General features: G+C 43.3%; 1 protein-coding gene across 1 annotated transcript in view; it reads right to left on the reverse strand.

Annotated features, from left to right (window-relative positions):
• qsox1 (quiescin Q6 sulfhydryl oxidase 1) overlaps window positions 1-16788 on the reverse strand; it is a 48760-nt gene that overhangs the window by 17036 nt on the left and 14936 nt on the right. The window contains exons 9-11 of the mRNA XM_084067299.1: window positions 9653-9775; window positions 6322-6463; window positions 631-807 (exon numbers count right to left, since the gene is read on the reverse strand). Coding sequence (XP_083923425.1) covers window positions 631-807; window positions 6322-6463; window positions 9653-9775 — 442 coding nt within the window. The remainder of the gene's footprint in view (window positions 1-630; window positions 808-6321; window positions 6464-9652; window positions 9776-16788) is intronic.

Below are 16788 nucleotides of genomic sequence, written 5' to 3' on the forward strand. Positions count from 1 at the left end.
TTTGCACGCACTCACAGTAGGCCAAGGAAGAACCTCCACTCCAAATCGTTCACATCGGCCTCATTGTGGTGCTACAACAGCCAACTTAGCGTTTTGGCCAATAACTCTTGAACCATAGCTCTTACGGGAAAAAAAGAGGAATCCCTGGATTTCTTGGATTCTCACTCTCCATATAGTCCCCGGCCACTTGTGCCAAATTACATTTTCCGCCATTTTGTTTCTTCAAAACACGCTACTATTCCTAGAAGTTTTGTCCAACACTCACGCAAACATTATCACATTATCTCTGGGGTCATGTAATCAAGATAGACAGGTTACGGTTGATATTTCAGAATTAGATCCCATCCCTAGTGGCTACTGACTTCCAAAGTTTGCGGGCCCTGGGTAGGCAACCTGGCCTGGTGGAGACCTGTGCTCCGAGGAGCAAACCTTTCTAGTATTATCACTAAAATCGTAGCGTTTTGCCAATTATTTGGGGGCCCACTTGCAATACCCTTGTGGCCCACCAGTGGGCCCCCAACCCGCAGGTTGAGAACCACTGCAGTAGATAGATTGAAGACCAAGCCCTCTACCTTCCACCAATGTGTGTGTAACATTGCTGTGTGTTGTTCTGCTGGCCCCGTCCCGTACCTGCCAGCCTGTTGTTGACACGGTTGTGTCTTGACCAGAGCCAGAGGACGGCCGTTGATGGAGAGCTCACTTCCGACATGCTCTCTTGTGCCATGTTTTCAAAGTGATCTGCACACGGTCGGCAGCCGAAGAGGTGGCGAACGTAGCTTCTCATTGCCAGCAGCACCTCCTGGGGCCCTGGAGGGAAATGGCAAGATGTCAGGAAAATAAACAGTTATTAAAGAAAAATATCATAATAATAATAATAATAATGATATCTCAGATTTATATAGCCCTTTTCTAAGCACCCAAAGACACTTTACATGGGGGAGGAGAAAACAACAATGGAAATAATCAACTTTATTAGGAAAAACACAAAAAAAGGCTATGTCTAATTGTCTATAGAGTAAAATCAATAAAAATAGTGCTACAGTAAAACAGGGGGGTGTGCAGTTAGCTGGGGAGAGCCATATTGAAGAGGTGGATTTTGAGAGTTTTGAGAGGTTTTGAAGGATTGGAGTGTTGGGGAGTGCATTCCACAGGGATGGGGCAGATGGGGCAGAATTCACAAAAAGCCCTATCGCCCCACTTTGGGTGCTTGGTCTTGGGGACCACCAGAAGGTTGGTGTCACCAGACCTGAGCGAGCGGGAGGGGACATGACGTTGGAGGAGGTCGGAGAGGTATGGGGGGGAGCCAGGTTGTTCGTTGCTGCCTTGTAGGTGGTGAGCAGTATTTTGAAGTGGATTCTATGTTTGACAGGAAGCCGTAGGACGCTGAGGACAGATGTAATATGGTCTCTGGAACGGGTACTAATATAGTTATATAGAAAAAGTATTAGAGATAATTGAATTCAAACAAACTGTTCATGAGTACTAGTTTGTAAATATTTCAATTAACCCATTAAGACCTGGAACACATCTGTGTCACTTTAGATTTCTTTGGCTATTCAAAAATAGCAGATATACAAGCTCATAGCACGGCACCGAGTGCCGCGCTATGAGCATGTAGATCTACTATTTTTGAAAAATCTTGGGGGAAAATAAATGATTTTTTTCCCCCAAAAACTGTTGGAAATCAAAAACAACCCAATTAAGATCCTTGCTTTATTTCACTAAACACAAACGCAAAAAAAAAAAGTAATCTCATAATCTACTGTTAGGCCTATACCTCATTAGATAATGATGGCGAGGACAAAATATGCCATAAACCTGTGCTGGACCTCAAAGCTTGCTAATACCAATGCCGGCCCACTGCACGCTGGATTCCCACGGTTATATGGGCCAGGAGTCATGGAGAGCTGGGTTAACCCCATATTGAGATGAATAATCTAAATGAACGGTATAGCCCTATGGAGAGATTAAATACAGTTAACACTCTGTGTGAATGGTGCAGAGGCCACCATCTCAGGACCTCAACAGTTACAAACCATATTTTACTACCAGCCAAAGTGTTTTCTTTTGTTCTGGACTTATAGCACATCCATTAGAGGAGGTGAGTTGAAGAGTGTTTTCATACACGTGTATATTTATAACATTATATTATATATACAGTATATCATAGCGATATATGTATCGATTTGGGGGGGGAAATATTGTTTAAAAAAATAATATGTATATATATATTCTTTTTTTTCCTTTTTTCCCCCAATAATAATAATGCAAAAACAGAAGTATTTGTTTACATTTGCTTTTTTTCCCCCCCATATATTTTCATAATAAAAAAGTGCCATATATCGTATCGTATCGATGTTGTGAGCCCAATATCATATCGTATCGTATCACGAAATGAGTGTATTGGCACACTCCTAATATGTATATATACTGTATACACACACACACACACACACACACACACACACACACACACACACACACACACACACACACACACACACACACACACACACACACACACACACACACACACACACACACACACACACACACACACACACTGTTCTCAAACAGTAGTTACTACAGTATATATCGGTGCATATCTGTGCATAATGACCTGTGGTTAATGCTGTTATGTGTCTTTGTCTGTGTCTCCACCAGTTAAGCTTGGACACAGTGGGGGACCAGATGGACCCCCTGTTTGTCGGCCAGTCCATCTGCAGATCACGTGATGGTCCATAAACCCCTGGGATTAACCTCAGTGTGTGTGTGTGTGTGTGTGTGTGTGTGTGTGTGTGTGTGTGTGTGTGTGTGTGCGCGTGCGCGCATGTGTGTGTGTATGTGTGAGAGCGAGAATAACCTCTGAAGTCATCTGCCTATTTTATTAACCACTCACATACCACTAATCTAACATAATAACCTTTAACAAACATAAGTAGGTACTGTTCTGCTGGAACAAATAAATAACAATGGAGAAAAGGACAAAAAAACAACAAACTTGTGGAATCCCGGCACAGCTTATGTTTGTGTGTGGCTGCATGTGTTCATGCGTATGTGCGCCTTTTCTTAAGTGTGTCGCTACATCGTCGTCTGTGCAAACAAACACTCCACCAAACATTCCATGGTTCATTTGTTTACAAAGCTTTACAAAGCACTGGTCCCCAGACCACCCTTTCTTTGACCTTTCAATGGCCTCTTTCCTTTCAGTCAGCTCCTGTTCTTTCTTTCCTACATCTCCCACCCCTTCCCCTCTTCCCTCCTCTACCTCAATATCCCCTTAACCTATCTACTCTGTCCCTTTTACCTCCAATATCCCCTTAACCTATCTTACTCTGTCCCTTTTACCTACAATATCCCCTTAACCTATCTACTCTGTCCCTTTTACCTCCAATATCCCCTTAACCTATCTACTCTGTCCCTTTTACCTCCAATATCCCCTTAACCTATCTTACTCTGTCCCTTTTACCTCCAATATCCCCTTAACCTATCTACTCTGTCCCTTTTACCTCCAATATCCCCTTAACCTATCCACTCGAAATGATGAAGTTGTTTCATGTCATTGGACGTACTTTCCAATCAGTGTTGATTTCGTCGACTAAAACTAAGACGAAAAATGTTCGTCGACAACCTTTTTTCACTGAAGAAAACTAAATAAAAACTAAGCTACGATGACTAAAACTGAGACTAAATAAATTGACAATTTCGTCAACAAATAGAAACTACGTAGACTAAAACGTTACGGAGGGACGAGTGGAGAAGAGATCCAGTAGAACTAAGACAAGTCATTTTATGTTTGGTTGCGCTCGGGTGTTGCGCTCTGAAAATAGCAGATCTACAGATCGGCTATTTTCAGCATGCAACCAAGTGTACAATCATTCATTACAACGCCATCAAGGCACCGCCAAAATACATTTTAGATTCAGTCGACAATAATCTTATGATATTTAGTCGACTAAAACTAGAATAACAGTAAAACATTTCAGATGACTAAAATATGACAAAAACTTTTTTTCAAAAGACTGACTAAAACTAAATAATAATGTGCTGTCAAAATCAACACTACTTTCCATTGACAATGGCCGGGTTTCCCAAAGAGCTCATGCGTAGAGCATCGTCGCAGGTCCGACGACGGGTCTAACGTGTGACGTCACATGCTTCGCAGTACCATAGCAGGCACGTAGATTTCAGGTCATGCGTGGCCGTACGCAGCTTGCGCAAGCGTCTCCTACACAGCTGGGACTCGGCCAAACCTACGCTCTACCCTCATTAGTAGCAGGTGGTTGTGCCCCTGCGTGCCATCTAAACTGGCTGCGTGTGTGGTAAAAGTACATTCGTGAGACAGAATGCGCGCAGCATACTCCCCGCCCACAGTAGGAGGGGAGTACTGTCCTACGAAGCATCTTGTAACGAGCGCCCTGGGCCGCCTGTAACACCCATCGTTCTATGAAATCTATGAAAAGACCGACACACACACACACACACACACACACACACACACACACACACACACACACACACACACACACACGTGTGTATATATATATATATATATATATATATATATATATATATATATATATATATATATATATTACGGCCGGGCCGGTGCGTAAAAGGGCGAGCGGCTGCAGTGCTTCGTCCTCTATGCATGAACCCGAAGTTTACAAATCGTACTCTCACGGATGATCCGATCATCTAATAAAAATATTAAGCACATGCCAAGTTAACTAAAGGTATATAAATGATGCTGAGCTAAATATATAATCTACAAGCTTGTGACACGTTGTGAGCTTGTAGATCTGCTATTTTCAAAAGATGTTTTAACCATTCATAAACATGGCGAGCTGTTGCGCTCGCCGAGCGCAACAGCTGTCACTTTGTGAGAGGAACTGCACTTTCATCATAACGTTTAACTATAAAACTTCGAAATTAAGGAAACATATTTAGCTCAGCATCATTTATATACCTTTAGTTAACTTGGCATGTGCTTAATATTTGTATTAGATGATCGGATTATCCGTGAGAGTACGATTTGTAAACTTCGGGTTCATGCATAGAGGACGAAGCACTGCAGCCGCTCGCCCTACCCAAAATAACAGATCTGCAAGCTATCAACACGGCATGTCGCAGTGTGTTTGTTGTATATATGTCTGTTTTTTTGGGGAGGCGTCGCCCGTTACGCGTTAAGCTGTCAATCATGCAGGGGGACGCCCCCTCTATCCTCTGAATTTTTTTGAACGGCGAACAATGGCCGCAGTGTTTATTTAAGATCATTGAAATGTCACCTTAAAAAATGCATTTTAATACATTACAGAATGTACCTATAAAAATGTAAGTGTCCAATTCATATAAAGGTAAGTTAGATAAAGGTGCGACTTTATCTTAGTATTTTTGCAAAATCCTGTATATATAGATATATGTATGCAAAGGGTGTTTAAACTATAGTAGGATAGCACTACGTAGTTGACGTAGGCTTTACGTAGGCTACGTCCAGGATCTCTTCACGTGCATGCTGTCTCACGAATGTAGTTTTAGCACAGACGAAACGGAACCTACGAAGATGGTGTCTACTGAAGCCAATTTAGATGAGACGTTGGGCACACACAGCTGCTACTAACGAAGATAGTGCGCAGCGGGGTTGCTACTGCGCAGATGCGTGGAGGCACCTACGCAGCTTCTAGGCTACGCAGGAGCTCAAATTCGTTTGGGAAACGCGGCCAATGTCATTGTTTTACGTCAACATTTCGTGGAGTAATCTACAGAACGCATATATTATTGATATCCTCACATCAGAACAATGGGATTTAGGTTGAAAATCCTCAAAGTTTTCTTTTAAGTCTTGTGTCTTTGCCCCTGCAGCCGCGCCAGGCCCAGGCTGTGTGGCTGTGAGCTGCAGGGCTGTGGTGAGTTAAAGAGGGATGAGACATGAGTCCCAGGAGAGCTATAGCAGCTCAACTGGTAGCAGAATGGATACCGCAAAAGCCCATGTCACACTATATTGGTTGTGTACACGCCCGCCCGCCCGCCCGCCACACACACACACACACACACACACACACACACACACACACACACACACACACACACACACACACACACACACAGACACACACACACACACACACACACACACACACACACACACACACACACACACACACACACACACACATAAATAACCCTGTATCTGTCAGGGTTGGGGACTGAGACTGGAAAATAATGTTTAGGTTTTGTTTTATTATCATTATCATTATTATTAATGTGCATCAGTTCCTTTTGCTTAATCCAGGCCCAGAGATTCTTAGTTTGGTGTGTTACCTGCTGTATCACCAGACTTCTTGGCCTGGACAGTGAGAATGTGGAAGAGTGTCCACACCCCACAAGGGTAGCGTCTGAAGTAGGGCTTGGAGCCTTGGCAGCCCACCCACCTCACTGCCTCTGGCAGGGCAGTGTCTGGAACCTGACAGACAAAGAGACAGAGAGAGTGACAGAGAGACAAAGAGAGAGAGAGAGTGAGAGAGAGACACACATACAGAGACAGACAGAGAACAGAGAGACAATTTTAACCACTTAACCCACTAAGACCTGAGGCTGATTCTACAAATGCCTTCCAAATCAGTAGTTCTCACACTTTCAAGATTTTTCAAGAATGTTCAAAAATAACAGATGAGCTTGTATATCTGCTATTTTTGAATGGCCAATGCAAAAATCCAAAGTGACGCAGACGCTTTCCCGGATTTAATGGGTTAAAGGAGATCCTTTATCTGATGTTATTATATCATAGAAGGAGTGGTACAGTAGAACATTTTCATAACTCCATCCCGAGTCCACCGCAGCTAAAAACGTGAAAGATGGTCCCTCCGCTTAACCGCGTATTTTTATCGCTCGAAAAAACAAAAATCTGACGTTCACATTGACAGAAAACTCTCCACAGTGTTTGTGTTAGATACGCCCCTCCGGAAGTCTCGCAAGACGAGATTTCAGCCGTGATTTCATCCAAGTCCGCTTGTAAACACTACGGCGCCCCATTTGGTTTCTGTCATTATAAACGTCAGATATCAACAAAAAAGTAAATTTTCGAGTGATAAAAATATGCGATATGATTTAGCGCAAGGACCATCTTTCATGTTTTTAGCTGCGGTGGTAAGAAAGGTAAGAAAAAGGCTATTCCGGAATTCTCCTTTAAGCCATATATACTTAGGCCAATAGAGAAAATACTATACAAAAATGTACATTCCTTAAAAAAAAGGCCTACAATTTCCCAAAATAGTGACGCCAGGTTTAAAGTGGTCAAGCGTATATATATTGCAAAATATGATCCCCTCCAAGTACTAAAGACCAGTTCAAGATAATGAAAATGATTGGGTGCAGTTCCCCTAATCAATGGCGAGTCAATGCCAGGTTAATGGCGTAGCCCTCCTCCTATATAAAGAGGCTATCCCGATCTTTAGGAATGATCCAGAGTTGAATCCAACAACATATTTTCCCTGACATATAGTCGTTTCTCTCTCCCCACTGCCTGCCATCGGCTAGTAGCTTGATTGACAGGGTTACTCACACGTCAATAGTAAAGATTTTGTGTGTGTGTGTGTGTGTGTGTGTGTGTGTGTGTGTGTGTGTGTGTGTGTGTGTGTGTGTGTGTGTGTGTGTACAGAGTCCATTTCCTCTGAGGTAGAGTCGGTTCATACCTTCCCATTGATTCATTGATCCATTGATTCGCCTGCTAAAAGCTAATGATGTAAGTAAGTGACTGTTTCAATTTGCGAGAGCCGGTATCCTATAGGCATGCAGGCTTCATTCCAAAGACAACAACACATACATCCTTAGGCTGTGTATTTGCTGGCACTGAGACAAGGGAGAAGTACACACGTAAATATATCTGGATACTTCCCATTACACATTAGTAATGGGAGGTAAGTATGTGCCTGTTCTGTAGCTATGTGTGTTTTATCAAGATCAGATTTCAAAGTAGGATTTGAGTCTCCTTGATGTGTTCAATACTGACACGTGACCTTGGTAAGGTCACTGACACCTTGAGATTATTTCCAGTCTAATGTGGACTCGCTTTGGCAAGGAGCACCATGGCACCACCAAACATTAACACTTTAGATTGTCATTGTCATCCTTGTCACCCTTATTTTATCATACATCAACACAGCGTGAAGGTATTTCAGTTTATGCCTACAGTATTTGCCTAACATCCAAGGAAAAGTGAATGCACATATACTGTGCGTATAGACAGACTGACAGACCGACAGACAGACAGACAGATAGCATAACAATATTAGGTTCACAATACGATTTTTCACGATTTTCCAAATTTTTATGATTTCTCTCACACAAATCCAGTATTTTCTTCTCTTTTTTCTTTTTTTTTTTACAAGAAAAATAGTGTTTTCTCTATACAGTAGCAATTCTACCAAATTACTGAAAACTCTTTATCAATTATTTTACAAAGATCCTGTATTTTCTTTTGCACATGTCTTTTCACATGTCAGTGACATCACTGACGAATCCTTTATAGTATCCAGTATCTTTATAACCAGCTTCAACCATAATGGCGTACTACGTCCATGCTACTTCCGTGTTGCATAACAGTGACATCACTGTCGAATCCTTGGTATCTTTCTCCTAGCCTTTCAACATGTGTTGATTAGTGCTGTCACTACAAGCGGTATATATTTTTTTCACACTCGCGCTAATGAAACACTAAACGCGATTATTATTTCATGTCAACATTCAGGTACAACTATCAGAAGATGTAACCCAGGTAAAGTAATACGTCACTCTGCAAGTTTAACTAAAGTTTTCCACCTGTCCAAATGTTCTTCTGGCTATTTTTTGCATCGCGATTCATTGTCTCCGCCAGGCCGAAAGGCATGGCGAGAGAGTATGTTTTACCCTCCGTCGGTCCGTCCGTCCGTGTGTCTGTGTGTCCGTCCTTCTGTCTGCGACCAGCTAATCTCCGCCACCGTTGCCCCGGTCGCTGTGAAACTGCACACACACACTCCCTCGATGCCACAGCAGAACCTCTGCCCCAAATTTTTCACATGGGCCTGTTATAGCGCCACCAGAAGGCCAATTTGTGCAAACATTTTTTTTTACATTACTCCTACAGATTTTATCCAAACGTTATGCAAATCGGTAAAAAGTTATAGTGTGATCAACACGGATCTGTCCGATTTCCCATATTCCATCCTCATTGGCTAAGGTTCGCTTCCAAAATGTGCAGGATTGCTCCGTTTTGAACAAAATGCCTGAAATCATGAACGCAGCTTGCGATTTCCGTGAAATTTCACAAACACATTCCCACTAGGCCAAGGGAGAAATGCCACCCTTTTTCACATTGGCCTGTTATAGCGCCATCAGCAGGTCTAATTTAGCAAAACACATTTTTGGAACAAAATGCTTGAAATCATGAATGCAGTGTCCGATTGCCGTGAACGACCTAAGAATAAATGGCACCCTTTTCACATTGGCCTATTATAGCGCCACCAGGAGGCCACAATAACGTACCTGACCTGGCGGAGACCTGTGCTCCGAGGAGCACTTTTTCTAGTTTTTTATTAAATCGATTTAAATCGTCACCAGTTTGAATCGATTTAAATCGATTTACGATAAATCGTTACATGCCTAGTGTCAGCCCTACCTGCGCTGTGTTGTCCAACATGTCTCTGAGAGCACTATAGGACACTTCAGCCTCTGCCTGAACTTGCATCCACCTGTCCACTGACTTCAGGAGGTTCACCACCACTGCACGGCCTGGAAAGTACTGGAGGCAAATCAAACAAAAATATGTTGTAAACGAGTGTTATGTATTACATTGTATGTATGTATTGTATGTATTTTTGGCCAAACTCATTTAGAATTTACACAAGCACTACAAGCATTACACAACGTGTTTTGACCTTGTAGATCGGCTATTTTTGGCAAAGAGATTTGGTGTAGACAGAAAAAAAGCGTACAACTCAGGTCCAGTTTACTAAAGCTAGAGGGTTTAAGTGGTTAATGCATCAATGTCATCATCAACATCACGTCATACCAAGCAGGAAACTTGAAGGTGATGTAAGTGATATTTTTTGGATGAAACAAAATGTTATTTTGTTAAAAAAAAAAACATCTCTCCAGCTCTTTATTAAACAGAAAAAAACATTTTTCATACACAAATGTCATCCCATCAGGAGAGAAAACCCCCAAGGAACCCGAAAGATCATTTATCAGCTTAAATGTTAGTGTCCCAGTTACCCCTGACAGGGGGAAATAGTTTTTTTTCTGTTGAAGGGGAGGCCCTTACTATTAAACAAATACTTACAACATATAGCAATGACTACTATGGGAATATAGAGCTATTTAACACTTAAATAGCTCTATAATAATAAATATCACTCAGTGTACCTTTAATTGGAAAATTTGAAAAGACACAAACATTGTACAGAATATGTTTATGCATAGTATACGCGCTAATGATGCTATAGGGTTGGTAGGCTATGCTTGTTATGGCCCTCTAAAAGAATCTTGTCAAAAGCAAGCATGTCAAACTTAAGCCAGATGTATTTTTCCTTCATTAAGCTCAGTTTTCTAAGCCACTAACAACCACGTTGCCACCATGTTAGTCACCGACTACTCAGACCGTTTGTTTACGTTTTCTACAATCTCTTTTGGGTACCAGGGTAACGGCCGTGGCACATAAGGGAACATGACACGATAACTAGCGGAGAGAGGTGCACCTTGGGAGACAGGAAATCCTTCTGACGTGCATATGAGACCAGTGTTGACAGAGAAGAGCCAGACATGGACAGGCTGGCTTTAGAAATACAATACTGACAATAGAAACAGCTGATATCTTTAAAGTACTCACGGCAAATGAGAGAAAGCTGCCTTAATAATTGACTCAAATGTTAAGATGCAGGCTAAATGGACTGCTGATGGTTACAGTAAAGCCCCTCTATAGTGTGGTTTGACACAACAGCCTCTGACCCTGTTTCTCAGAAGTGATGCAGCAAAGGGATAACACTAGACTTTCCAAGACTTCAACAACAGGACAAATCCATGTGATTGTATATGATACTGTCATGGTAACCCGCTGCTCCACTATAACACTGGCTCCTTTTCACCAGTTAAGAAGTTATTGTTTCAATGTTGACTGTAACTGAATCACAGTCACTGATTGTATAACCTGGTTAGTAGGGGTGTGGGAAAAAATCGATTCGAATACGAATCGCGATTCTCATGTAGAACGATTCAGAATTGATGCTCAAAAAATATATTTTTTTTTCTAAAAGAAAAATGACATGGTATAATGACATTTTTGAGTGGCAAGTTCTGGGCTGAATCGAAAAAAAATCTTTTTTGAATCAAGAATTGTTTGTTTTGAAAAAATCGGAATCGTGACCCCCAAGAATCAGAATCGAATCGTGAGATAGCAGAAGATTCACAGTCCTACTGGTGAGAGAGAGAGAGAGAAAGAGAGAAAGAGAGAGAGAGAGAGAGAGAGAGAGAGAGAGAGACCTTTTATGATTTGTGCAACTGAGTGTTTTAAATTTGCCCGTAGCCATCTGTTCAACTATATTCTCACACACACACACACACACACACACACGTCCAAACGCACTTGTTTCGGTCCTTGGCTCAGCCTTCTATTCATCACTCACTAACAGGATCTGTGCATTACACCATATCCACTCAACCAGTCCCCTGGTGGTGATTTGTTTAACCACATTAACCCTGGCGTCCCTACTTTGGGCATATGTCATTATAAGTGACAATTGTTTCCCAAAAATATCTAAAATAGCCAATTTACGAACTCACAACACGTCGCATTGTGACACGTTGTGAGCTTATATATCGGCTATTTTCATTATAGTGGTTAACCTTCTTTGTACCACTCTTTGATCTCAGCTACTCACATTGTGCTTGGGTATTTCCTCGTGCATGTTTTTGTCTGTGTGCATACACGCACAACATCAATCTGAAGCTAGTTGGCTAGCTATGAACCAGCTGAATTTGATCCTTGGTTTTCTGCCACTGAACATGTGCCAACAGGCTAATCTTCTATACAACCAGGTGTTATCCTAAGACGTTTAGGATTTTAGATCTCCTACTGAGACGTTACTAGTCAGGTCGGGGCATAGGGTCAAATAACCAGCTGGTACAATACCAAGTACAATGCAAGCAAAATAAAGAACATGAAAATGACATGTTAAAACGTACACACACATGCATGCGTACACATATGTATGTGTACATATACACGCACGCACGCACGCACGCACGCGCACGCACGCACGCACGCACGCACGCACGCACGCACGCACGCACGCACGCACGCACGCACGCACGCACGCACGCACGCACACACACACATACACGCACGCGTGCGCGCACAGCCGCACACACACACACACACACACACACACACACACACACACACACACACACATGCACACACACACACGGGTACAGGTGCGCTATAAAGAAGAGACAAAGGGCTTGTCCTATTAGACCTGGTGTCTGGTGCCCGCTGCTATGAGAGAGATATAATAGGTTTACTTGTGGGTCTGGGGACTGGAGGCCAACCAGTCAGAAAAGCTCATTAAACAGCCATATGAATTTAACCAGCGGAGAAAAGGCAGGTGTTCGCACTAATGGGCTTAGTTCAGCATCAGCACCAAAGCAACACTATTCATGTTCTAGATGTGCTTTCTCTGTCTTGTGCTTTTGGGCTGATTGTGTTTTGCCGGGGGACACCCAGATGTTGTGGAAAAATGTTAAAGGTTTTGACTTTTGCTGTATGCATTATCCTCATCCAATCTGACTCCCTCTAACATGGACATTCCACTCAGACCTGATTTACACTTACTGTAGTTGCGTGGCGGTGTCGCGCACCGAATATGGCCGATCTACAAGCTCACAACGCATCGCAATGTGACACGTTTTGATCTTGTAGATCGGCTCTTTTCGGTGCGCAACCAAGTATAAATCAGGCATGACTCAGGCATCAATGTTGCCACATCTCTACATCTCAGCCTACATTTTATCTACTCTCCCTCCATCCCCCCCCCCCCACACACACACACACACACACACACACTTATCTCTGCCATCCCATTCCGCTAACCTTAACTCGTCCCCCCCCGTCGACCCTGTGCCCCTCCTGCTCCCATGTCAGTTGGACCATGACAATCCCCTTCACCGCAGCAATATGTCATCCCTGATCCGATTAGTATCAGCAGCACTTGAGAAACCACAGGCCCCCTCCTTGTGTGTGGACATTTGCAGAGAGAGAGAGAGAGGCATCTGTTGGCTGGAGCTTGGCAAACCGGGCTGGGGTCCGGAGGGCATGGCAGGGGGGTGGTATGAGTCCCAAGATGATCCAACCACGACCCGCTCAGGAGAGCCCAGCAGGGATGCCACAGGCACGTGGCATGTAGAGTAGTTTAAACCTGCAGACCAGGAGCCCCTTCCTTATGCCCGACCATACTATACTGTTCGCTGAAAATAACCAGTTTGGGACGAAACGAATAATTTATTTTGATGAGCAGCTAAGTATAGATCAGGCTTCATGCACACTATGCACATACACCAAGATAGTAATTTGTGACCGCTGGCAGTCTGTACTCAGCACTTCACCCTTGGCACACACACACACACACACACCCACCCACACGCACGCGCACGCGCCCACGCACACACGCACACACGCACACGCACACACGCGCACACACACACACACACACACACACACACACACACACACACACACACACACACACACACACACACACACACACACTCCTCAGAATACAGCCTCCAGTCATTGTGGTATCATGAGCCCTGACATGAGGAGTGTGTGATGTCTGTGTTCTTAATTCCTTGTTTTATTCCCCTCTACGCCCCTCTAGGCTGCAGAGCTTCTTTCAAGAAGAAGCAGGATAGCGGTGTAATCCTTAAAAGCTTGGCGGTAATGCTCTCATGATTCCTCAGATCCACTTTTTTTTTAATCCTCACATACATGCAGAGCATTCATAAATCCAGCTTCGCCCCGACGAGACACTAAATCTGGTAATATTACGACCGCGAGCAAAAATAAAAAGACAAGATAAAAAAATGTTTACGCCATGTTTACGTCTTTGGGTGGAGATGTATGGGGGGATGCGGATGAAAGGAGGATGGTAAACAGAAGCAACCAACAATTCGAAGAATTACTGTCCTTGGAGCCAGGGTGAAGCGCGGAATACCTGAATGAAGGCATGAAAAATATCCCATGTGATTAAATGGCTAGACACAGAATGCGAACCACAGATGCATGTGCACGCATCCACGCACGCATGCACGCACGCGCGCGCACACACACACACACACACACACACACACGCAAAGAAGACTGAAGAAACTGTATAAATGTGCTTTAACTATTTTCTCGCATAAGAAAAAGTAGAAAACTAAGTCACATGCATATGTAAACATGCACCCAGGACTGCACATGCACATGCACATGCACGCACGCACGCACGCACGCACACACACACACACACACACACACACACACACACACACACACACACACACAGACACACACACACACACACACACACACACACACACACACACACACACACACACACACACACACACACACACACACACACGCGGTCCCTGGACAACTGGAGGGCTTCCTGTACTGGTATAAGCGGTATCATTGAGGAATGTGTCACCATTCTGACACAGTGACACCAACACTGGCATGGGGATACTGTGATTCACTTTAAGCCTAATCTCATCGTATGACTCATTCCATTCCGAGGAGTTTAGCTTATTCTGTTTACCTCGTACTAGTCATAAACCAGTGGCGACAGCTTGAGAATGAGGTCATTATTTGTTCACAACACTTTGCAAGTACAGAAAGAAACGCAGCAACAGAGAGAGAGAGAGGTTCTAATATTTCTCCCGGAAAATCAAAGGGCATTTCATTTATATATATGTTGTCGTTTGCCTTTTCACCACGTGATCTGTTTTAACATTATGTTCATTTCAAAAAGTGCACAAACGACACCGGTCAGTGAAAATTACAACAACCCTGGATGGATATGGATCAAGCACTTTGTTATCAATGCCATCCAATCATCATACTTTAAATCTCTCACTTTTTTCAAACATTCACAGTAGAACCCTAAAAAAAAAGAAGTGTTAATTTATCCATTCGTAACTCCAAGAGTGTACAAACTGGTTCCAACTTCCATATATTGTATATTTGTGTATATATTCACACACTGCTACAGTACATGATCATCCACTAAGCAGACGGACTGATGAAGATCCAACGCTGAGTCAAACATCAGTGAGAACATGGTTATAATCTGTAACAATGACTGACTCCTCAGACACCCAAATACCCTCTGAGCAGCAGGGCCCATTCTGGTAGGGGACAGGGCTAAATACCACTGGGACCTGCTGCTATTGACTAAACAAACTGGAGCTAATGGGAGGCCACAGTACCCTGCCCCATACAACACAGCACACACACACACACACACACACACACACACACACACACACACACACACACACACACACACACACACACACACACACACACACACACACACACACACACGCTTTGCTACAACGCCTCCCTGGAGAGTGAGATATAATCAGAGAAATTGGTGGCAGCCCAGCGTGGTGTGACAGCCTGGTACTGAGCCAATAGGGAGAGGGCTAGCAGGTCAGGGCTCATCATCACCGCGTCCTGGCCAGGCTTGCATGCTTCTGGCTGCATGTGAGACCAGAGACAGAGGGAGATAGAGAGATAGGAAGGTACTTTATATCAGTGGTTCCCAAACACTCAGTCGGGACCCATTTTTGGGTCGCGGACCCATTCTTGTGTGTCACAAGTAAATATCCCTTTTTTTCGTTAACTAAATATGTTTTTAAATTTTCCCTATTTCAAAACATTTGTAAAAAGTCCAAATTTAAATACAAATTCAGAAATTAAAAAGGAATTTCAAATTCAAGAGAATTTCATATGATTTTCAAAAGATCAAAGACATTCCATAAATAAATACAAAACCTTTTAAGAAGTAGTGAAAATAGCAGATCTACATCTACAAGCTCACAGCACGTCGCATCAAATTTCTCTTTTGTGTCTCGAGCAAAAAGTTTGGGAACCACAGCTATAGATGAATGGATGCAATCAGGACACACCGGAGAACTCCTGTATGTACAAAAAAAAAAAAAAAAAAGTCTAAAATGTCTTGATAGATGCAGGTAGATAGAAGTAATAAAGGGGTGGGGGGGGGGTGATGGAGCAGCTGAGCAGCGCACAGTGAAAAGAGGATAATGGGATCGAGGAGAGGGAAGACAGGGAAGAACGATGACAAACAGAAGACGGGGGAGTGTCTTGGTAATGCCACAGAGAATTGTCACTAATTAAAAATATCTACATTCCTGCCTCTCAAAAGCCAAAAGAAGGACTCATTGACGGAGGAGAAGGAGGGATGGGAGGGCAGGGAGTGGTTGGAATATCTCAGGGCGGGTGGCAGGCACGCTTCTATCCCCCTGAGAGGCCCACATCAAGAGGGTCAACGATACCCAGGAGAGCTTTTTGCGTTTTGGCTAGTCAATGGCAACCACTTCTGCCCTCAATACTCTCTGTCTCTCTCTCTCTCTCTCTGTGTGTGTGTGTGTGTGTGTGTGTGTGTGTGTGTGTGTGTGTGTGTGTGTGTGTGTGTGTGTGTGTGTGTGTGTGTGTGTGTGTGTGTGTGTGTGTGTGTGTGTGTGTGTGTGTGT

Source organism: Gymnoscopelus microlampas (genome assembly GCF_963454915.1).
Source record: "Gymnoscopelus microlampas genome assembly, chromosome: 9".
In the NCBI taxonomy this organism is placed as follows: Eukaryota; Metazoa; Chordata; class Actinopteri; order Myctophiformes; family Myctophidae; genus Gymnoscopelus; species Gymnoscopelus microlampas.